At 30.9% G+C, this 25,749-nt stretch overlaps 1 protein-coding gene across 2 annotated transcripts in view; it reads right to left on the bottom strand.

Moving 5' to 3' along the window:
* Nucleotides 1–9,350: 9,350 nt before the first annotated feature.
* Nucleotides 9,351–25,749, bottom strand: part of Set (NAP domain-containing protein SET) — a 65,120-nt gene continuing 48,721 nt past the window's right edge. For both annotated transcript variants that reach the window (XM_067271030.1, XM_067271032.1), the window contains one exon: nt 9,351–10,277. In XM_067271030.1, the coding sequence (XP_067127131.1) occupies nt 10,273–10,277 (5 nt within the window). In that variant the 3' untranslated portion in view covers nt 9,351–10,272. The remainder of the gene's footprint in view (nt 10,278–25,749) is intronic.

The following is a 25,749-nucleotide window of genomic DNA, read 5'->3' as shown; positions in this document are numbered from 1 at the left end:
GCCCTTTGACCTCCGACTTCTCCATGCAATTTATGTATTAGTTACAACGCTTTTCAATGGCTTATTTTGCCAGAATTAAATTGTCTGCAAACACGTCTAATACTAATACACTTGACAGTTATCTATACAGGCTGGACACAAAGAATTCTTTTCCTTAGGCTCTTTGTGCCTTTCCACGAGATGGTCTTTTCTGAGTGCAGTCGATCTTCCGCACTTACGTAACCCTCTGCCAATGCTTTGTGCCACTTAAACGTTCGTGTCCCGAATGGCGAGTTCGGCTGTGGGCACGTTTCGCTTCTTCGTACGTTTGTCTTGTGTTTTGGACGACTCGTTGGCAATTTCTTTGCACGAAACTCTTTTAAATGCCGTCGTTGCGTTTATGCGACATACACGTTAGGGTAAATTGCTCTATAACGAAACACTTGTTACGACTTGGACTCGAGTGCTTTTTCCGCATGGCTACGTGCGGCGTGTCTTTAATTTTCCGTCGTACAAATACAAATTACACGTAAGAGAGTTTCTTCGTTCCGGGTCGGTCGTCTCTACTGCAAATACAGTTGGAACGTTCTAGCAATTTCCGCTAGGATCTAACGCGAGCTATCCGAATTCCGATTCGTCGTGAACTTTTTCTGCGTTAAGTATATCCGAATCCCATTAATATATATATATATATTTTTTTCTTTCTTTACAGAATGAAGGACTGGCGGTTTTGGCGGTGGCTGCGGCCTAAGAAGATGAAGAAGTGTGAAGGGCGTTCTCCTTCCGCAATGGATGAAGAGAGGGCCTTTTCCCCCTTTGAGCGGGGAGAGGAACTCTCTTCCATCAATTGCGGAAGGGGTTCTTTCTTCACGGGAACGACTTCAGGAATAGAAGATGTCGACAGCATTCTCTGTTCCGCGTTGAACGGAGAGGAGGCATTTCGCTGTTCGGACTTGTTCCGAAAAGTGAAAATTCTCCATGTTGACGACATCATCTTTGCCGCACTGGGAGGGGAGGAATGTTTCGATCATTCCTCCCTTTTCCAACGAGTGGGATCCTCTCGTTCGGTGTGGGCAAGGATGCAAAGGAAAAAGCGTCGCTTCGCAAGAGATGTGAACGACTTTTTCCTTTGCTATTTCTGAAGTATCATTTAAATTTAAGGTTTTAGTTTCAATTTACTAACGTAGTATAAGAAGGCAAGAGGTTTTTTAATTTTTTTTCCTCTTGTCGTACTAACATTAAATTTAAGATTTCGGTTTCAATTTACTAACGTAGGATAAGAAGGCAAGAGGTTGACGGCCGGATGGCCGAGCGGTAAAGGTGGCAGCCTACCGCTCTCGGGGACCCGGGATCGAATCCGAACGGGTCGAATAATCCCCAGGAATTTTTTCGGGGGGTGGTCCGTTCGGATATGTCGGGCCCCGTCCCTCACCACCCGGTCGCACCATTGTGGGCCTGGCCGAACCCATAATGGGCCTACTAAAAGAGGCCCTCTTAGTGCCCACAGGGCGGAAAGAGTTAAAAAAAAAAAAAAAAAAAGGCAAGAGGTTTGTTAATTTTTTTCCTCTTGTCGTACTAACGTTTAAACTAAAACCTTAAATTTAATTAATTTTTTTTCTATTTAATCTTTACTGGACTAGACACTTTTCACCCGGACTCGACACCTTTTCCCGGACGTGACCCACGGACTTGTCTCCCGAACGTGACACTCGGTCGACGACAACGGATTTGACTCCCGATTGTGACCACCCGGACGTGACACGTTTCTTCACCGGAATCGACATTCGGCTTACCTTTCTTCCCAAACAGCTGTTATGAGGATTGAGCTTCCGTTAGGGTAGGTTAGGTTAGGCTAGGCTAGGTCAGGTCCTTCGCTCTTCTCATAACACTGTTCGGGAAGAAAGACTGTCTGATAAAGGTAATAATCTTCACCTTAGGTAATGAATGAATCAACTTCTGCTTTTCTCACTGTCTTTGTGTTTTGTAGGAACATTTGGGAGGGAGATTCTTCTCCCTTCCCAACTTTACCACGAAGAGGACCAAGTGGACATATGAATATTTTCCGAAATCTTCGATGGTAAGAACTCTTTCGTTTCATTTTTTAACACATCTTATTCTCGTATCGTAATTTACTGTTTTTCTGTTTATAGGCATGCCGAATACGTTCTTCGATCACACACACACACACGGACACAACATCACTGTACACGAAGATATACACCGTTTAACCTTTACTCGAATTCTCGCACTCACGCACTTACACGTCAAGCGCCACGTTCTGTGTAATTCGACACAATGAAACAACCCGAACACTCGCTTCCCACAAATCCAACCCCTGGGTCCTCGTCCCGGGAAGTGGAAACGCCAATTTTAAAGATTAAAAGACTTTAAATTGGCGGCCGAAGGGGCTCTGGTATCACACATCTTGCATGGATTAAATAGAATTTCAGACATTAGCATCAATAATCGTTTTGTGATAAATTTTTCTGTTAAATTTAGTGTGGTAAGAAATTATCTGCGCACAAATCTCGCTCGTATTTTAGTATTGCTAACTCTTACCTAAGATCATTAATTAAAGATCTTCGTGCTCATCGTATATTTCATCACACTTGCATACTATGGCAGCTGGTGATTCTTTGTTTTGTTTATAGAGGGCCGTTTTAATCTTACCCATCGTCGGTTTCTGAAGATCCACAATTTGGGCTGCTGGACTGTCTTGACACACCAGATACAGATCGCCCCGGGTTCTTCAACAGCCCGAAATCGATCTCAGAGCGGTAGACTGAAGTCTTAATCGCTCAAACATCCGGCCGTCACCTTGTTATACCAGGTGTTGAAAGTAGCGAAAGTATGGGACCAGATAGAAATATCGAAGAAAATCAGGGAGGTACTAGAAAAAGGCCCTAACTTTGTCCCAGATGTTGTAAATAGTTGGGAAACCTCCATACAGGAGATTGAAAGAGGGGTAGTTGGTATGGATCCCTTGGATAAAGAATTGTTTAGATGGAAGACGGTCATCAGTAACCGCCCAAAGAAAAAAGCAACTAGTATTAAGAATAGAGACATATGGCTTACGAAAGAGTGGTTAAGAACGAATGACTTAGTGATGACCAAAGCAGACAAAACTAGGCATTTAGTTATCACGAAGAGGCATACTTTTGAGAAGGAATTACATGCTTACATCAAGAAGACCGAGTGTGACATTGTTGATGACAAGATTATTGGGTCTTTGGACAGAAGGGTCAAGAGGTTAGAACGCTCAAGTCTTGCTGCCGTTTTACCTTTTCTGAAATGTCACAATCCAAACTCAGGAGCTCCAAGATTGTTTGCGTTTGCTAAGACGCACAAAGCTGAAACGAATTAAAACCAGTGGTAGAGAAATGTAGGGGACTCACCTTTGTCTTAGAAAAAAGATTACATGAATATTTATCCTCACAACTTGAAGATGATAGGCTGGTGGTAAAAGATCCTCTTGTCGTAGTCAATGAAGTACAAAATATTTCTTTAATGGAAGATGAAGTAGCGACCGTTTTGGATTATGAAGGCATGTATCCTTCAGTAATGATTGAATCTTGTGTGGAGACATTATTGAATTTCATGTACAACAACAAACCACAGTTGCTTAATTACACCCAAGACCTAGAAGAGCTAGCTAGCCTTGTATGCCATCAATCTTGTTTTACTTTTTGTGGTCAAATGTACAGATGCAGATTTATTTATTTCTAAAATATTGGGGTACAGTACATACCTGGTGCCATAGACATATAACCATGGTGGTCATATGTAAACTTCAAGCGCCTATTGGGAGCGGTATTTAAGCCTTTTTTCTCTTCGTTCCTTTCATACTTCTTGAGTAATCCAACAATAGTGCTTTTTTCAGTAACCTAGGGTCTGGGCTACTTGCAATATCCTATTAATTTCTTTATTTCTGTCATTAATTCTATCACAATACAAATAATCTCCTCTTATCAAAGTTTGAAAAGTGGCCATTTTATATCGATATGGATCCATTGACTGTGCGGGTATATATAGTGGGGTGTAAGTAGGTTTCATATACACGCTGGTGGACAAATGATCTCTCATGAACTTGATATTAATGTCTAAGAAGTGCACATTCAAGGAACTTTTTTTGTTCCAATTTTAACATATAATAGTAATTTGAATAGCATTATGAAAGAAGTTGCTAATCGAAAACAAGCAAGAATGATTTTAAGAGCCCCCAATTTATATAAAATATTGAGGAACGATAAAGATAGAATAAGAACAGAAGAAAATCCAGGTGTCTATAAAGTACCTTATGAGAACATCCAACTAAATGTTAAGAAAGACTATAGAGTCCGAGCGCAAGTTACTCGCGCGCCGCCCTGGTGGCAAATATTTACATAACACATAGGAGTTCGCTAAAGAGTGCATATGCGTTATATCTGAGACATTTCGAAAACCGTACCTAGTTCAGTAAATCGCTTATTGTTTTTTAATTTAGCTTTTAGTTTTAGTTTAGCTTACTCGAAATTAAACGCCCTTACACGTGTAAAGATTTTTTAAAAAATTGTTGATTTCGAGACAAATGAGATATTTGTAAAATATTTAGAGTTTAAAAGTTCTAAACTTTATTTAAAAGAAAATAGCATATATTATACACAAATCCAATTAGCTTTATATGTAACAAATATTCAATTTTCTTATTTATTTATCTATAATGATGTACTGTACAAAATGTAATACTTAAAGTGGAAAAAAATGAGACGTTCATTTATTCACTATTAGAGAAGATGCAAATGTTCTACTTTAATTATTATTTACCTGCAATTGTAAATAGTATTAAGTTTCAGTGTTTTCACAATAAAAAAATTTCACTCATTTATAATTGGTGGCTGCAGATTTACTAATACTGCACAAACAAACATTATTTTATCTACATATGGAAGAAGTGAAATGGGTAATCTACAGTTCAATATTTCAAAAATTTTAATTCTACCAATGGTTCTCTCAACGTGAATTCTTACACGAGCAATTTTGTATGTTTCGTCCATTTCATTAGCACTAAACTGATTTTGATTTGGTTTTGAAAAAGGAGGCATAATTAAAATAAAATTTTTATTTTCGACACCCAATTTAATTTGAGGAAACCCTCTATCAGCTATAACAATATCTCCCTCCTCCAGTTTTTGTAGAATATCACAATCATTTGTTATAAACGAATCTGTACTTCTTCCTCCATACCCACTAGAAAGAAAAGTTATGTCCTGATGGGGCAATTCCAATTAAATATTTTACAGTACAAGCAGATTTATAGTAGAAATAAAACTGAATTTGATGTCGAACTGATGATGGCTTCTCAGTTTTAATTTCTGTACAATCGATGATTACTCTTGTTTCGGGATAATTTTCTTTAAATGATTGAGGTAATGTAGCCTTAACAGATAATTTTGTTGGCCAAATAATCCAATCTTCTGTTGCAACAAAAATAATTTCTAAAATTTGTAAAAACTATGTTTTAATGGTGGTTCTATGAATTCCAAACAATGCACCTAATGCCGAATAGCACAAACCCAACTTTAACTTCATTAGAAAAATTAGTAACTTATTTTCCCAAGACAATTCATAAATTCTAACAGGACTGTTTGGAAGCATGTCTAAAAGTAAATTGAAAACATCGAATCCTACTGATATTAGATCTTTTAAAGATTGATCATCATGAAAATTTGCTACACCACTAAAATGACATGACCTATGATTTTCTCCACATTCTTTTGAAATCATTTTAATATGGGAAACTTGAGTTTCAGAAACATTGTTACTAGTCATGCAAATAAAAAATTTTTAAGTCTCCAAACCGTTCGTTTGTAACCTCTGTTTGAGTTCCAAAATCACGTTTTTGTTTTTGTTTAGGGTCTAAAAAATTGTTTTCAATTGCTACATCAAAGGTGTCTTCCTGCTTCTTCAAATAAAATATTCCTTCTGTTCATTAGGTGTTTATATCTCTTCATTGACTGTTCGTGTCGACAATTTTCTTCATTGCTTCTTTTTTCAGGATAGATTGTTGGATTATAATTTGGACATCTTGGATCTTCACTTTTTTCCCCATCTATAAAATGCATACTGCATATCCGTGCTGATTTAGAGGGTAGCCACTGTGATCCGTTTTTACTAAATTTACAAGGATATTTTTATAAAATTATTCGTGTCAATTTTTTAAAAATTAACAATAAATTTTGTATTTCTTCCTTTTGTCTTTTAGCAAAATTTATCCAAATTTGGCGCTTCTGTTTAAGGTGTAGACCTGCCAGAAAACAATAAAATGAAACTTTCGGCGTTACATGTTGCGTGTTTGCTAGTGTATTAGAACGTCCAAACACAACAATTTACATTTGATTTACCCATTTTTAATATTATAACTCAAATACAAATTAAAAAACAATAAGCGATTTACTGAACTAGGTACGGTTTTCGAAATGTCTCAGATATAACGCATATACATTATTTAGCGAACTCCTATATGTTATGTAAATATTTGCCACCAGGGCGGCGCGCGAGTAACTTGCGCTCGGACTCTATATAGGCGTCACCAAACAGAAGCTTGGCAGTAGGACTAAAAGAGCATAGATATAACGTAAAAAAAGGATCCAATGCTACAATTTTGTCGCAAATGTCGCAAGTCCAAGGTTCGGTGGTAAAATGGGACGAGGCAACAATTATAAAACCTATATCTTCCCCCACTTTATCAATGACGGCGGAGAAGATGGAAATATATAGAAGTAGGCTACATGAGGGATGTTTAAATGAGAGAGATGCTGAGAGCCTGCCGTCAGCGTGGAAGTACTGTACATGATTAAAAAGTGCACTAAAAACTCGGACTAGAATTAGTTTATTGGAAGATTTATGATATTTTTTATTTTAATTCGTGTTAATTTTATTTTGTGTTAATCTTATATGTCCGTTTATCTTGGATATTTTTTAAAAATGTTTTTGTTCTAAATTTTGATTTAAATACATGGAACGTATCTGTTCCATTTTCGTTTCCTTTTTTTAACCTGATGATGGCCTGTTAACCAGGCTGAAAACGTTTGTTTCAAATATATTCTTCTCAGCAACAAATTAAGGTGTTTTATTTCTTGTGTTTATTTGCTGAGCACTTTTAATGTTACACCAAACGATCGCCTAAATATCGGGCTATAATATGGCTAATTAAAGATGTGACAAGTATGAGTTTATTAAACATTAACTAAATATCTGGTCAACAGTGGCGTGGCGTAGCGTAGTGGGGGGGCAGGGGCGGCAAAATTTCACAATAAATAAATATCTTGTAAAAATACCTAAATAAGGGGACGGCAAAATTTTCCTCCGCCCCGGGCGGCTGACACCCACGCTACGCCACTGAAGTGGATGAACAAAAGTATCAGTCATAACTTTTTTTGAGCAGTTCTAAATTAACGTGGCCTGGCCTGTTTTTTCTTGATGCCTTTAATAAACTAGTGTATCTAGTAGCAAGCATTTGTGTGCCATTTACATATTTTTATAACTACGTTAAGCCTATTGTTATACTTTTTTTTTTATTAAACGTGTCAATTATTTGCGTGGTAGATATCGTTATTTTATTCGATTTTGTCAAAATATGCATTCCAAAGTGTAATTCTGTTTCGGATTAACTGCCATACTCGACATGGCCACATTTTCAGTTTTCTAGTCAGTTATATATTAGTTATCCCACCCATACAGATTTGTTCAAAACATTTTCAAGATCGACACAAATGTAAAATTAATTAATAATGCTGTTTTGTCACTTTTTCGAGTTTTTTTTTTTTAACTCTTTCCGTCCTGTGAGCACTAAGAGGGCCTCTTTTAGAAGGCCCATTATGGGTTCGGCCAGGCCCACAATGGGGCGGCCGGGTGGTGAGGGACGGGGCCCGACATATCCGAACGGACCACCCCTCGAAAAAATTCCTGGGGATTATTCGACCCGTTCGGATTCGATCCCGGGTCCCCCAGAGCGGTAGGCTGCCACCTTGACCGATCGGCCATCCGGCCGTCCACTTTTTCGAGGTTAGAAAATGTTCAAAACTTGAGTATAGGTGCTTTTAGTATACTCTATAAGACGTGATTACACACTTTTTTTTGTTACAAGAAATTTTCATTTTTAAAAACCAACATAAAAAGTCAGCAGTTAAGAATAAACTTTTTCACGATGTTAGAATCTTAGTAGTCTCAAATAAAAAATATATCTGTGCTAAGATTTTCCACGAAATCAAGATTTGAGGAAGTTTTTCCTTTCCGGTTTCACGGGATAAAATTTTTCATTGAGTAACTTCTCCCATGGACGTTCTCTACTTATTTTTCGCCGTAATTTTAAAAGAAATAATGTTAATTTGCATTGTTTTGAGATGTAATGAAGGATTTCTCGGTATAGAAAATTTGCTATATCATCATCCATGTTCATTGCATCACGTCTCACGCTTTGTTTTCATCAAGATAATTATTGATTTTATTATCTAATTCAATTTTTTAACGAAAATCAAATTGATAATCATTAAAAATTGAATTATTCGTATTCACTGGAATCACCAAATGAACATTGCATTTTCTTCCTATTTATTCAAATCGAAACATTTCAACATATTGTTAAATTGGTTGGTTTCGATTACGTTAAAATATAAAGCCAGAATGAAATATCACACACATTGTGGCAGTGAGGGAGGAGGACTACTCTGTTTAAATTTGTACTGGTACTTTTATTTCCAGGTGCTCCATTTCGCTAAATATCCATTTTAATAAACATATTTTAAACTAATGTGTGAAGTTTTAAATTTCGTATGAAATAAGACAATCAATAAATAGCGTTCTTTCTATTTATTAATCGTGGAGCAGATAATTTGTTATAATTTAGAAAAGTCATGGGTTAAGTTCTCCAATATAGCTAACAGTTTTAGTTAAGTTTTATTTTTTTTAAATGTATTCGAGGGTAAAAATCAATGACGGATTTTATAAATCAAAGTTGGATTTTTAAATTATTTTTTGTTATACATATTGTTTATATATATAAAAGAATATCGTCTGATTTAAGTTTAACTTGGTATGATTGGATGGTTGCTTATTGTTATGAAATATATTTGTTACTGTATAGTTTGAAGACATCTTAATTATTCTATACTGATATATATAACCATAAAAATTTAGTTATATTAAAATATTTTAAATTATGCAAATACTTATGTGATAAATGTTTCAGCTCTTCCAAATTTACGTGGAATCATATTTTTTTTCTGAAATTCCACTTAATTTCGACATAACGTTTGGAATAAGTTATGAAGGAGTATTAAGTTCTCCTATCTATTTATTCATAAATATAGACTTGAAATAAATTTAATTACTAATATGTGAAAATCAAATTTATATGGAATAGTTTATATCATCAGCTATTAAAAGCAAATTAGAAAGTTGTCCGTGTATTTAATTTTGTTTTACATTGCCATTGGTTGTAAATTAACAATGGTTTAAAACAGTCTTGAATGAAAGTTTCTTGACGTGATAAACAAGCATCCAATTCGACATCTATGACGATAAAGAGATAATGACATCTTTGTAATTTAAGATAAACTAAAATTTTTGAACATAAAATGTTCCAATATACTATATAAACTAAATTAACATTTAGAGTTCAGAACTGAATTTGTTTTCTTTATAATATACTTAAATTCAGTTTACAGCAGTGATGGAAGGAAATGAATTCTCAATTAAGCTGGATTAACTAGTTGTTCACATCATACAAGAAAAACTAGACAACATATCAATGTTAAAAACTTGTAATGGAAAAAAAAAATCTACATATCTCAGTAAAATAAAAAATCAGCCAGTCTCCCAGTTAAACCATTTTAAATGTATATTTTATGATGATGATAATGACATGCATACACAAAAACTTAAGAATGCATAATATGAAAAATATTTTAACAGATACATTAAACATTTGTAAGGCTGTAATTATGATGAATTAATTAAATACTGGAAAAAGGGTACAATTATTTTTAATCTAATAACCTTTTGATATACTATAAAAAATTCTTTTTTTCATTTCAAAAGGTTGAACAACATAACAGGTCTTTTGTCTTTAATACCTATTTTAGCCTAAAAATTTTATTATAATTTGTTCATACATTTAAAACAAGTTTGATATTTGAATCTAAGAAAAATATTTATAATCATTTTATTTGCTTATATTAATAAATCTAGATGAAATGATGATGAATTCTCTTTCAGCTCAATTGCTTCACTCTTGTTTCTTAAAATGTTCTTAAATTATTCTGTAATGTAAAATTGAAAATGTTCATTTAAGTATTCTTAAAAATGTTAAATTTTACATAATAAAGGCTGCATTTACTATATAAAAGTGCATACTATATTATTATCAACAACTCTTATCAGGTAGTTTTTTTTCTTAATATCCTGCTTTATAAAAACATGTCTGTAGGAAATTGTCAGTATGTAACAGCAATAAAAATATAGATTTTGCCATTTTCAATACAAAAAATCTTTGAAATTTTAAACTTTGGCTGATAAAAATTATTTCAATAAGCTAAATCCTTTGTTTTAAACTGAATCTTCAGGTTTAACAAACAATCTAGTTTTTTCATCTTAAATTTTATATCTACTTGTAGCCAAGATACTGTTTTAAATTTCATAAAGTTGTTAGAAAATAATATTGAAATTAATCATAACAAAGCAAGTTTTGTTTATTTCACTAATCAAAGTATTAACAGTTAAAGAAAGGGAGAAAAACCATTTTAATTAAAATAAAACTCTATAAATTTAACAACAGATTACCAGCTTACATAAAGCAACATAATTTAAATGAAAATAAAATTATTTACAGGTATAGAATTCACAAATGATAATGCAACAGTGCTTTTATAAAGAAATTCTTTCAGCACTACTTATTCATATTTCTACATATTTTAATGCAACAATCTACCATCAACATTTAGTCTGCTTATAAAGTACCGTATTTACTCACATATAAGACGAGGTTTTTATTCATTTTTCACTGCTTCAAAAACGCAGGTTGTCCTATACACACAAACGAAAGATTTTTTTGCACTTTTGCAATAATTTTTGTGAACTGTGTATTCGCATTTTTTACCAGATGCTCACTCTCTGGTGTTTAAAAAAAAGTATTTTATCTGGTTCGTTTCAATCGTTCTTGTGTATTGTCAGGAGAAAAGATGAACAACAATAGGAAAAGCAAAGTTTTTGAATTAAATTCCAAACTGAAATTACATGGGAGCCCTATAAGAGTTTTAATCCATTCTCATGTGAAAACAGATGATTATTCGGAAATCAGAGTTCGGAGAAACTCATAAGTGTAATTGATGGAGAGTGGATTCGACTGTTAAGAATTGGCAAAAAAGTTCCCAATTGTCCAGCTTTACATGAACAAATTATGTTGTTGATTTTACAAGATTTTTTTCTTAAAGTTTAAAATGCCAGTAATTTTTGCGGGACAATGCGTGCATTTGATATTTTATTTATGATTAAACGAAATAAAATTAGAATTGTATTAATAAATCCAATTTTCTATATTTTGATCTTTAGTCACACCTTGTCCTATATGCAAGTAAATATAGTATTTGTTTTAAATTGAATCCTAATTCTTATTTATCAAATATACTGAATGTAATAGATGAATTAGGATCCAAGAATTTTATAATAAAAAATATTACAAGTAATTGTGATATAAAGTTAATAGACATTTAACTTTCACTTATAAATTCATATATTATATTATTAATAAGAATAATTGTAATAAAATCATTGGGTGTATTCAAGATCTCAGCAACAATCCAGTGGACTATGGCTGGAAGTGACAACTGCTAGCATTTGAGAACACAAAATGCTGAATGTTGGTATATAGGGAATGATGTGTGGATTTTCACATTATATTAAATTTACTTTTGAACTTATTTAATGAGAAGAGTTTAATGAAAAACGAATATTTCAAAAAGATAGAAGGACAAAGAATTTTTAATTTTTGAAGGAGTTATACATATTGAAATTAATCCTAAGATTACACTTCAGTTAAATTTTTTGTGATATCTTACATAAACACACTAGTATATTAATAGAATATTTTAATATACTAACCCTAATCTTAATTTATTCAGAGCATATTCATCAACAAAAACATTAAATTCAAAATTGTCAACACAAAATAGTTCTTATGAGTATTATGTTGGCTACTATTTTGTTTGCTGGCATGTCAAGCACCAAAGAAGACTTGCAATTTGCTGAGAGATCACTAGCAGCAACCAGACATTGCCTAAGATTTTGAAGAGGCACTGGCATATTGTCAAGATTTTGAATATGCCCATCAATTACAGTAATTCCATTGTATTATTTTGCTAATATTTATAATATTGAAAGAAATAAAAAGAATAAATTATAATTGTTTGTAAAATAAATTAGTTTAAGGTCGCAACTGATAAATTTTAAAATTTTCAGATAATTTTACATCAAACATTTCATTGCTTCAAAAATCCATTCTTGGTAAATCTTATTGGAAATTTTAAGTTCTAACTTTGTATTTTAGCAACTTATCAAAAAATTCTCCCATTATAACAGTAACAGTAAGTTATAATTTTACTATCTAGTTTTAAGCAGAACATTGCTATAAAAGACATGCTCTTAATAATTTTATTAATTTTCTAAATTATGTTGCTTTAAGTAAAAGTGATCATTGAAATTTATGTGACAATAGTGCAATCATTTAAAATAAATTAAAAATTAACACATTAGAGAAAAATAAATAATGAGTTATATAGATAGATCCAATTATTAGAAAATTATTTCTTTCTTTAACCTTAAGTGACAAGTATAAATATTAACCTTTGGCCAATTTATTTGGAAGAGAGATACTGAACTGATTAAAATAATTGGGAAAGTGATGTTTTATTATATTTTTGCATTTTATATTGTTAAATACTTACACAAAGTTGTGTAAATACATTTATTCAAATATTTTAATTGATTCTCCTTATATATTCTATATTATTATTATGTAGCAAAACAAATAAACAGCACTGAATCTATATGTATGTACAATCAGAAACAAAATAATATTCCATTGCAATGGCAGAAAACATTATAAATTACTAATATTTCATTGAAAAATCATTTCAGCAATATTTGAAGATTATAGACAGTAAAAATGCAAACTGCAAATTAGGAAGAACATTTCCCTTCTCAATATGGAATTTTAAGTAAAAAATCTTATGAAACATTCACTACATTTTAAACACAGACATAATAAAATATTGCATAATAAAGAATTTTTTTATATTTTACACATTTTGTTTTATACTTCTGAAGCAAATGTATATAAGTACAGGTACTCCTTACTTTACGACCTATCTGCTTAACGACCACTCACATTTATGACCAGTCGAGTTTTGACCTGCAATTCGGGGAATCCTCTTTCTCAGCTTGAGTGTTGGTCAGTGGCGAATGGTGACATGCACACTAAGCGTACTATAATAGTCTTTTTATGAATAAATTTGAAGTTTGTTGCATAATTTTTATAATTTTACAACGATCCTGTATTCCCGGCACAATCTCCCCGCTTATTGACCAATTTGCTTAATGACGTAGTTGTTAGAATGGAACTCAGTCTTAAAGTGAGAAGTACCTGCAATACCTTCTAATTCCATTAAAAAAAGTCCTAAGTATGCAGCTAACACTCAGTAAATTTTATCTACTAATTTACTGCTTTGAAGTAATGAAAGCTTTCCTTATTAATAAAAGATGATAATCGATCCAAACAATGTATACTCTTTCTAGATATTAAAGTTCTGATTTAGTACCTAGAATGTAAGTACAATTCATATAAGATCACTATAAGCTGTACCATTACTCACTTTCAGTTCTATATAACTGGATTAAATTTTAGTATTACACAGTATAGGAAATATTACCAATTTCCTAATCAGGCAATATTTCCTATGCTGTATATAATAAGTCTGATATTACAATGGATGTTGATGGTCATTAATGAAAATTAATTAATCTTAGATAATGAAAACATTTTTCAGAGAAAAATTTAGAGGGAAAAACAGTCCAAAAACACTATATAATTTGTATGATACTGTTTATTGTATCATATATGTAACTATAAATTTATATTAATATTACAATTTTATGATTAGTGCTCAAGATATGTTTCTAGTAAATGGAAAATTAACTAAAACATCAAACTTGCATATAGATTGGTCTTAATTAGATTATCTGTATATAATATACATTCTGACAAATAATATTTCATACATCTACATAGAATTGTCCAATTACTGCAAAATAATTTTCAGCATCTGTAATTATCTCTAATTTTAATTTATAAATGATGAATAATATAAATTATCAAATTTTATCTGGTATTTTTTGTATCTATTTCAGACTACATATAAATAATTGAATAGTATATCTAATCTTTTACATTGCAAAGTCTATTATTCATTCATTGAATAAAAATGTTTTTAGCCAGAACATAAGTATAAACCTTAAAAAATTTTCAAATGAAATTTTCATTGGACGAACTATAAAAGTGTTTCATTTGTAAACTTTTTTAAAGTCTATTATTTGTTTTAAAATTGTGTATTTATCTTCTTAACAACGATCATTTCAGAGAAAAATCAAAATGTTAAATAATGCTGCAATTTCAAGAATTCTGATTTATTTGTAATACAATAAATATTCAGTACTGTTTACTTGTTTGTCTGTTCACAATACAATGGACCCTCAGGAAAACAGATGATTTTCAGTGACCCAAGCAGTCCATTATAATACAGGGTAAGTCAAAAAGCTCTCCTGTATTTTGAAAAATCACTATGCACATGTTGCTGAAGATACCTTGATGAACAAGTAACAGTTCATTTAGAAACTCTGAAAGTTTTGTTTGGTCACTACATATGCTCAATGCACATTGCAGGTGATATGCAGTAATCTAGTTCCTATCACACAACATAGCATACCTGCTTGGATGGTCTCCCACAGCCCTGACAATGCATATCTTCAGCCCAAGTTTGTGGCTGTAGCAGTAGGTGGCTTTTTTTCAGGCTTCACTGGAAAGTCTTTCACATGTGCTCCACTTTTTCTGACAACATTAATGGTAGCCCAGTTGACAACTTCTTAAAACTGTTATTTATGAATTGTCTTGCCTACAGACAATTCATAAATACTGCTACACTAGTAATTTAAAAGCTACACTAAATGGTGATAACAGATTTGCTAGGCATGGAACTAAGCAAAGAAAATGCCTTCTCCACTGCAATGGTCCCCATTTTTACTGTACTCCACCTGTCAGTGATTCTTCCTACCTATGTCTGGCAAGAGAGAAAAAACACCTTTCAGAGTTTCTTCATGTTGATATGCAGTTTCCCTCAAGTCAACTACCAAGTACCAATTTTTCAAAAATTGGTACTTTGGTAGTTGAGGAGACCTTTTTGGCTTACCTTGTATATAATATAATATAAATAATCCAACAGCAAAATCTCAACTCACATATCAAATTAGGATTTTTAATATTTCTTATAAATGCTATTTTATTAAAAATACTTTTCTATAAATTTATGAAATTATAATGAATTTAAATTACATGGTGATTCAAAGAACTTTGAAAGCATGCAGAATTTTTATCAGAAGACTTATACATTGACCAATTCTGTAACAGAACATACCAAAAGTTATCTCATACATTTTAATTTAATGTGAGCCTAAATTTCACTTACCTCGGTATTCACCAACACGAGTTAGAGTTAAATCTTGAGTTAACTAATCACCGTTTGCTTTACTTTTAGTACATGAACGCTCATTGGTTATCTTTTAACTCTAACTCGTGTTGGTGAATACGGGGGTTAATGTGGGATGTTTCTCATATCAATGATATGGCAGACATCCATCTGCATTAAATTTCTTGCAAACCTAAAGCAGCCTATCTGTTGTCACGTCAACAACTGTGACAGGGATTCAAGTTTTGTGCTCAGTCAGATTTTTAAGGAAGGACAGAATAAACATTAGATCTTTAACGAAACTCCAGAAGAAAGAAATATCAAGTCCTGGAAATGAGGTAACCATGATGTTGTTCTTGTGTCCTAAATCAGTGGATTGGTTAAGCATTCAGGAAAACATTGCTGTCCTAGAACTACAAATGAACATCACCATCAGTTGTTTTATGGTAGCATCAAACACAAGGACAACCAGAACAACCTAATTCAGAAGAACCACTCTTAAAGAAATTTCAGTGGCAAGAATAAATTGTAGGTCTACTTGGAAAACTCTCATGATACTAGTTGCAAAAGTTCCATATTTTTTGTTTCATAAAAGTTTTTGTTACATTCTACATGAACCAATTTTGTTTTCTTGAACCAAAACACACAAGTGTGTTTTGCATCAGTGAAAGCATCCATTTGAAAATGCACACTTACAGTAATGGAATTCAGTACTATGGTATTACATGAAACAAATCTGATGGGTTTTGTTCTGAATTAATGTCTCAATCAATTCTGTAAGCCTTCTGATTAAAATTCTATGCACTTTCAAAATTATGAAGTTCTTTTTTGAATCATCCTGTATAAAAAAAAACAAACATGACATTTATGATTTTAAAGATTATTTTGGTTCTTTTCTGTTAACGGGACACCAGTTGTAACTTTAATCCAATGTGTGATACTGTCATCTGCATTGCTCCACTAAGACTATTGAATTTAACTATTTAGCCCATGCAACTGTGCTAGCTTCAAGTAGCTCACTCAACTATTTGTGGAGTACTCTATGTTATATATTTTTAGAAGGCTTGTCCCACATGGGTGCTGAGGTGCGAGTGATAGTGAGCACAAAAGCACACGACTATATGAAAAGTAGTATACTGATGCATGTTAAAAAAATGACCTTTGGAGGCAAATATTTTGCAAAAAATCAACAATTCTGGAATGGTGTGAAATCTCTCAGAGCTTAAATCTTATCTGTTGCTATATATATATATATATATCATCTGGCATCCCGTTAACAGAAAAGTACCATTATTTCATGTAAAGATGAAGTTATGAATAGCATCTTAATGCTTATATAATAATAATAAATTATTTAGCATATTAAGGAAAATTCAGCATAAAAATTAAAATATACAATATAAATGTTAGTTTAATATATTCATAACTATAATTCTAAATGCAGAACTTTTTCATTATAGAAAAGAAAATTCCAAATGGTTTTTAAGATGTACCCAATCATAAAAATAATTAAAACAAATTTATAAAATGAGAATGAATTCATTAAATAAAATAACCATTTTTATACCTAAAAGCAAAGTTTCTACCTGGGAAAAAAAAATTATCTATATAAAAGCTTATATCCATTAAGATTAAAATCTATAATAAACAAGTTAATAATTTAAGGTTGATGTTCCTAAATCTAAATATAATTATACATAAAATTTCTGAGTACTTAACTATGCTATATTTAAAATATATATGTTACTGTGAAAGACCAAAATTAGAGAATGTTGATATTCTCTGGTGATTGCCGACACATACAAAGTACGTCGGTGAATGTTCAACACTTGCCAGATATCAGTCATTCACAGTAATATATATATATATATTACTGTGAATGACTGATATCTGGCAAATGTTGACATTCTCTGGTGAACATTCACCGACATATTTTGTATGTGTCAACAATCACTGGAGAATATCAACATTCTCTAATTTCGGTCTTTCACAGTAACATATATATTTATATATGTTACTGTTATATATATATATACATACATACATAATATATGATATCTAATTTAGATATTTTTTATATCTAAGTTTTCTAGAATGCTAAAGTGTTTTTATATTGGAGTATAGGAAGTTATTCATATGGAGGATGCATAATTTATTCTAAATACTTATATATTTAAAATAAATTACATGTACTGTACATATTCCATATGAGTAATTTTATAAATCATATGCTTTGAAAGAAATAGTTTTTTTAGATTTATTAATAATCTAATTCTATACTAATACATACAAAAACAGAATTAACATAATTTAGTCTAAAATTACCAAACTTCATATAACAACTCTATACCTAAATGAATATATTAGAAATAGATCATTAAATTAAGCTAATCATTATGGCAGTACACCTCACTAGATTTGAGGTAAATCTTAATTATTTCAATTTTAAATCTATGTCTCAAAATATTGAAGTGTTTGAATGATGTAATTTAATATTTCAGTTGTTATTGTAACGTTTTATGTTTACAGAAATTGTATGACAATTATTATTTAAACACACAAAATAATGTAAAAATCAATCTTAAATGTGACTAAATGAGTCTCTCTCACTCATTCTTTATAATTTATTCTGTAATGATTAAAAAATATATTTAAGAATTAAAAGCTAAGAAGCAATTTTATTTTATTGAAATGATAATACCAAGATATATACAATCTGAAGAATATTAAGTTTAACTAAACTTAAAACTGAATCAGTATAATCATCATTTTATATATAATGTTATGTATTATGTTACAGAAAAAATCATTTGGGCATTAGAGTTTGTAATAATTCAAAGTTTTCTTTTCAGAGTTTTTAAAGTTTCATAATGAATATCCATCAATTGCATTAAGAACTGGATGAGGATAAAATTTTGATTACTATAGCCATTTTATTCTTATAAAACAAAATAGTTTTATAAAAATTTTATTTTTTAAAAATAAGAGTCTATTGACTTAGTACATTTGGTTTTCTGCAAATTTTACTAATGATGAAAATAGTTTATCAAGTAAAACTGAAATGTGTACAACATGCTGATGCTTCATTATAGAATCTTAGAGAAATAAATTCACAAGTGTTGAGAAAGACTTAAAATTATTTTTCTAATATCCATTTTACATCAATTTGAGCAGCCATACAATCTTGCATTTTGAGCATTTGATATACAAGACATTGCATTTATGAAAAAATTTTATTAAACAACATTGTTCAGATTACAAGGATTTTTTTTTCACAGTAATGAGAAATAATTTATGTATCTCATTTACCTAAGATGGTACAAGCAGAAAAAGCTAACTGGCAGCTCTTCTGTAGCAATGATATATACTTTATAAACTTGCATTCTTGCTACTCTCTTAGTTATCTGCTATTTCACACCAATTATTGTTCCATGTAAGTTGTTAACTATATCCCAGCATGATGTGTTATTTAGTTATATTTTGTGCAATTATTTGTGCCATTGTCCGAAGAAAAACGTTTTAAAGGAAGATCTCAAAGCAGTTCCATATGAAATTAAATGTAATTAAGCAGACTGATTAAAACCAACAAATGAAGGATGTAATGCAAACACTCAATTTATCATCATTGATTATGCTTAATATACTCTAAAAAGAATTTAACTATTCAAATTACTGTCACTTCTAAAAACAATCTGATGACAAGCATACAATGATTTATATTTATACAAAAATTTTCAAATAGTTTATAAGCAAATACACGTATAAGTAGGAAACTTTGAAAGCATCTTCTCTCAACTCCTTCAGCTTAAATAGCTGAAAAAACAGGCAACTTAATAATGAAATTTTGAGATTCCATTCTGGGCTTAAATTCAGCAGATTTTTTAAAATCAAAACAAAGTAAAATTTTTTTCATTTAAATTTTCATCTATGAGAATTTCTTTTGAAGATACTTTTGGAAATACATTACTTTTCTAAACAGGAAAAAATGAGTGCATCAATTGATATAAAATGAAATAAACATAATGATAAATAAAATTTAGTTCTAATACCGAATCTTTATTAACCTTTCAGCAGTGGGAGAGTCAGGTATGGTTCTACCCCTTAGTAGTGGAGAATATACCCGAAAAATTTTTAAAGTATTTTTTCACGCAATTTTTCTCATTTCCGTTTTAGAAAAAGTATTTGTAAACAGTTATGTCTAGTAAAGAAAAGTCTTTTTTTATTGTTACATAATTCATTTTTTATGTGATTTTTTTTTTGCGGTAGTTTTTGGCTAGATTCTGGTGATACCCCCAAAAGAATTTAATGTATATATACGTCCCTCACCACTGCCAAACGATCGCCCTCGACGTATATATATGTCCCTCACTGCTGAGTGGTTAATTATTATGACTCAAATAAAAAATGAATGTTATAAAATCACAATGTTTTAAGCATTGGTAAAAAGAACTGTACAAAAATAGCAATAAATAGGAATTTTATTCAAAATTATAAGAATCTAGAAAATTATGCTATTTAATAAAACTATATTAAGTATAATACAATTCAACGTACTATAGATAATGCTTTGCTAATGACATTATGCATCTTAATTCTGGACATCTTTCCATTTAATATAGCAATATTTTCATAAGTATTTGTTTGTACAAATCAAATGATTCATAGTTAGATTTGCACATTATTCATTTACTTATTGGTAGAAGCAGATATATGTGAGACTTGAAATCCTATCCTTATATATATTATCCATTTTTAACCTGTAGCAGTCAACTAAAGTAAAAATCCATCTAAATATTTATATAGTAATATGAAAAATTTTAAAAGCACTTAGTTGAAAATAGTCTGATTTTGTTTATAAAAAATCAAATATATAAAATTAATTTTACAAGAAGTTTAAAACAGTAAAATATGTAGAGGACAATTCAATTATTATTCAGATATAATTGCTTTGTAGCATGAAATTATTGTATAAGACTACAGTATAACATTCATTGTTAAAAGTTCTAGAATATATCAGTTTCCCTTATCAAATGATACTAATTATATGAACAAAGCATTAGAGGGATAGAAAAAACAGGCAGTAATGTTAGTGCTACACAGAGACCAAAATAACAAAAAATTCCAATGTTAAATCATAAGTTTTCTGAATATTCATATTCATATATGTAATCAGTATGAAAATAATTTCAATAAGTAAATATCAGACTCAGCATTTTTAAACACTTAATGAAACATCAAACACCTATTGCTGAGAAATGTTTATTTAATGAAACACTAATGTTTTCAGCCTCATAGAATAGGCCATCTTCAGGTGTAATTGAATTCAAACATATTTTAATAATTAAACGTAAATAAATTTGAATGTATTTTTAAAATTCTGTTTAACAACTTTAAAAATACGTTCAAATTTATTTAAGTTTAATTATTAAAATACGTTTGAATTCAATTACACCTGAAGATGGCCTATTCTATGAGGCTGAAAACGTTAGTGATTCATTAAATAAACATTTCTTAGCAATAGAAAGTGTTTGATGTTTCATTAAATAATTTCAATGTTTTTCTCATTGTTACACTGAAGAAACTTTTGAAAAATATTTATAATTTCACACTGGAGTATAAAATGATTAAAAGAATCATCTTGAATATCAACACACTGTAATGATTTAGATTCTATAGAGGAGATTAAGAGTGCCAACTTTTCTAAATTTTTTGTTTAGACCAGGGGTTCTCAACCAAGAGTCCATGTAACATTACTGGGGGTCCACAGAAAAAAAATTATTGAATTCGGGCTTCATGGTGATATTTTAGTGGTCTATACTTCAGAACAATTGTTTTACTGAGAATTAAATTTCTAAAGTATATATATTGTCGATATTTGAATTTAAAATTTAAATAAAAATATAGTTCTAATGCTTTCAAATTATAATTTTACTAGGGAATTTCCCTTTCTGCTCACTTCACTTTGTTTATTTTTATTTTTTTGACAATTTATTGATTTCTTATGCCACTACTTTTGTATTTTTTCCTTTTATGATGAAAACACCTTACAATTGTAAGCTAAGTATTTTACATATATGTAAATAAATTTATTAAATTTATCTAAGTAATTACATACATAAATAGAAAAAACTTCATTGTAAATATTTATTGATAAATTTTTTTTAATATGTAGGTCACTAAGTCATGGCAACATTTTTTCTGCGGAAACCCATGCCACAATCCATATTTTCCAATGTACAGCTATGACATTGAGATGTATTGTTACACTATGACATTGCCAGATGGTGTGGATGTTCCAGAATGTCAACAGAAGTGGAGCACAAAGTCAATTGGTTTTCGACAGTAGTTCAGTATGGATACGAGTCAACTGGAACAGTGTTCATACATAAAAACTGCAGTGCTTTGCAAGAAATACAAGAAGGAATGTCATGCAAAGCTCATAGAAAAGCTGTTGGTGAGAGCCTGCTCTCAGAACTGTTGCAAGGTTGATAGCAGCTTTCAAACGTGGAAGAGTAGCAGTTGCCAACATGCCTCATACTGACACCCTAGGACTGTTTGTATCAATGTTAATCATGCTGTGATCATACAATGCAGGCCCAAACTATGGCCCGCAAAGTCAAGTTCATCTGGCCAATCACCGCACTGTGCCACAAATGAGCTAAATATACTTTATTATATGGAAATATCATAGATTGTAGATGAACTTACTATATAAAAAAATTAAAGTAAAAATGTCAAAATTGGTCTAATCTGACTTTTGCATCTGACAGTAATATAATTTTTAGGAAAATCGGTGAAATGAAAAATTTGGCAAGTTTTGTGACTTTCAATATCAGAGCACTTTTTGTGTAAGTGTCTGAAGTTTCTATGAAAAGTGATTAGGAGCTTGCTGCAGCAATCATGTTGGTAAATAGATATGTTAGTTTTTCTTTATTTTTTGTGTATTTAGTATACTATATTAAACAAAATGGTTGTGGCCTGTGCTTGTCATTCTCTGTTATCTTGCCCATTGTGAAAAAAGTTTGGTGACCTCTGATCATAGATGACAACAAAATATGCTCTCTGCAGGAGTTGGCAACACAAACAGATATTGACCAGGCAACTGTGCATCAGCATTAATGACTAGCTCCAGTTCTGTTTTTTTTTTTTTTTGCTTTTCCTCCCTTGTCTACAATACTTCCCAAGTAACCCATCTAACAGACATTATTGGAAGTGTACATTGTCTTTTCATGTGTGTATTTTGAAATGTTTGTATAACAATGCATTTGACTGCACAAAAATTGCTGCCATGACTTAGTAAGTGACCTATGTAGATTTATAAAATAAATTTATTGTATTGCACTCATCAGATTGTGTATATGGTGAACTCCAATGAAGTGATTGGCCGACTCCATGGTTATATTTAGTGACTTCACAAAAATTGAATAAGACAGTTAGCATGTATTATTTAATCCTATACATAATTAAATAAAAGATTATTTGACAATGGTTTAAATTTTTTTTAAATATATAGGCTATGTTACTAGTAGTAAGCAGACTATGTTTGAAAATGGAATAGGAAACAGTCATTTTTGTGTAGAAAAGTTCTTTTAGGCTTCATCATAGAAACAGTAGCAGTTAATGAAAATATTTCATCATCATCATAATTTTTAACTATTCATCTGTATTAATTCACAGTCATTTTGACAAAAAGTCTGCAAATGCCAATATAGCACTGTTTGCTTCCACCATCTTGTTAAGTTGCCAGATATTCCAGTAAAAGCTTGTTAAATCATTCACCAATACATCAGGTGTGGCCGAGACTGATACATACTGGAATGTACCCACTGTCTTTTCATTTGACTTTTCCAGTGTACCAGGTTGTAATATCAAAAAAGCATGAACCATTTCTTCTATCAGGTTGCAAAAACAACTTTTAAACAGATCCTTAGATACTTGCAAGTGGAAGCATTCAGTCTGTACATTCCATATTATTGGTACGAATGCAATGATTGGTTTGAGATTTGGCACACTGGAAATTCTATATATGGACAAAGCGCTAACAAACATCTACATTTGTTGTTGAATTAGTAACACTACATTAGTTGCATTTATTCGAGAGTATAAAAGATCATTCCATAGTTTTTAAAAGGCCATTTATAAGTCTGTAGAGGTTGGCATCTCTAATACATTCTACAGTGCATATATTTTTTAAATGCATGATAAAAGTCTGCGCCTCACGAGGTAGACTTTGCATTATAAATATAGATACGGGTATTAAATTTTTTCCTAAAGTTCAACTCGAATTATATTAGTATATTTGAATTATATTGCATTCAATGAACAATATTAGTATATTGTTCATTGAATGCAATATCATAACTCAAGAATGGTGATTTTTCAGAAAGCATTTGTTCATCTCAGAACATAGAATTTTTGAAACAGCTCTCAACTGGCATTTTATTGTCTTTTAATATGATATTCTTGCAGTTAAAAGTAACAGTTTGTGACCTCATTCCATGAGTATAACTCAAAAATGACTGCAATTTTGCAACTTTATTGCCTTTGACTGTGATATGAAAATTATAAATTCAAGTCCTCAATGTTATTTATCAGATAATTCTAAAACTTATTTTAGCATTCTCATTCATGTTAAGTAAAATGATATTTATAAATAAAAAGATAGAATATCATCTTAATTGTGACTTTGTAATTTTGATGATAATTTTATACTAAAATATTATTTACATTTTTCAGTTATTCATCAACTAGTTTTTCACTTACTATAATTCACTTGTTTACAAAATATACCTTACCCCTCATAAAGCTTTACTTGGCTATTTTTAAATATTCATGGTTTCTTCAATGTTTTATACTCTTTTTACTGCATTTCCTTTTACCTATATTGCAGTAAAATCCTGTAAATATGGTATGCATTTTTCTTAAAACAGCTCTGCACACTTTAAAAAGTTCTCATTCAATGTTACTAATTTTTAATAAATATCAAAATCTTATTTGCTATCATCTCACTAATTGAGATGGATAGCTATACAGGTAAAATGTATGCCTATCATTAAGCACACACCTTAGCCACTATATTTGAGTAAATGGACATCATCCTGTGCAACAATGATAAAATTTGAAGGAACTAAAGCTTGCCCATCCTTCTATACAAGAAAATCTTTTTAAGTGAGTGCACCAAACTTGTCAAATTATGATTTTCTCACATCCCAACAAAAATTTTTAGAAGCATATTAATTAGTGTCTTAAGTACTTACTTAAGACCTTGAAAAATGATACAAGTACATTTGTAATCATGTTATTATTGTAACAAGTATGTAACAATTATGTTATTAAATTTTCTTTATAAACAGTTAAACTGATCCCATGAGGTGGGAAATAAATGCTAGAAGTTGCAAACATGATTCAATTAAATTATTATTAACAGAATTATAGCTTGCTTATATCAGTTAGCCTATGGTAAGATTGTTTCATTACACATCATCTCACTTAATGTCACAGTTTCCAAGAACTTAATGTTATCAGTAGTGATAATGTTAAGTTAAGTGAAGACTTACTGTATTGACAAAACCTTTTCAAATAATCACAAATTTACATATACACACTTTAAAAAACCCAATAAATTCTTTAAAATACTTGAAAAAATATAAATATGTTGAATATTTATATTTTTTAAGATGAACCCTGAATGGTGTGCTAGAAAAATGTCACTTTGCCAAGTTTGGCATGCATGCAAAGGATTGTCCACCAGTTTCTAGAATCTCCTCTTACCTGAATACCTGCAGTAATATGGTCAAATATGAAGGCAAACAAGTACCGTATGCTATCGGCAATAGATTTGCCCAAAGATGTTACAATTGTCACTTTAGATTTCTCACACTCTTAAATGGCTGAAGGGTGATGTTCTATCTGATTCCATAAATGCCTGATATTGACAAATCTTAAAAATGTGACAATGTAATACAGAACATTCCTGGAAAATCTGTGCTGTGTGCAGCCC

This window comes from Centruroides vittatus, unplaced genomic scaffold (assembly GCF_030686945.1).
Source record: "Centruroides vittatus isolate TY-2023 unplaced genomic scaffold, ASM3068694v2 contig_391, whole genome shotgun sequence".
Lineage (NCBI taxonomy): Eukaryota > Metazoa > Arthropoda > Arachnida > Scorpiones > Buthidae > Centruroides > Centruroides vittatus.
This window is presented reverse-complemented; position numbering and strand designations above follow the sequence as displayed.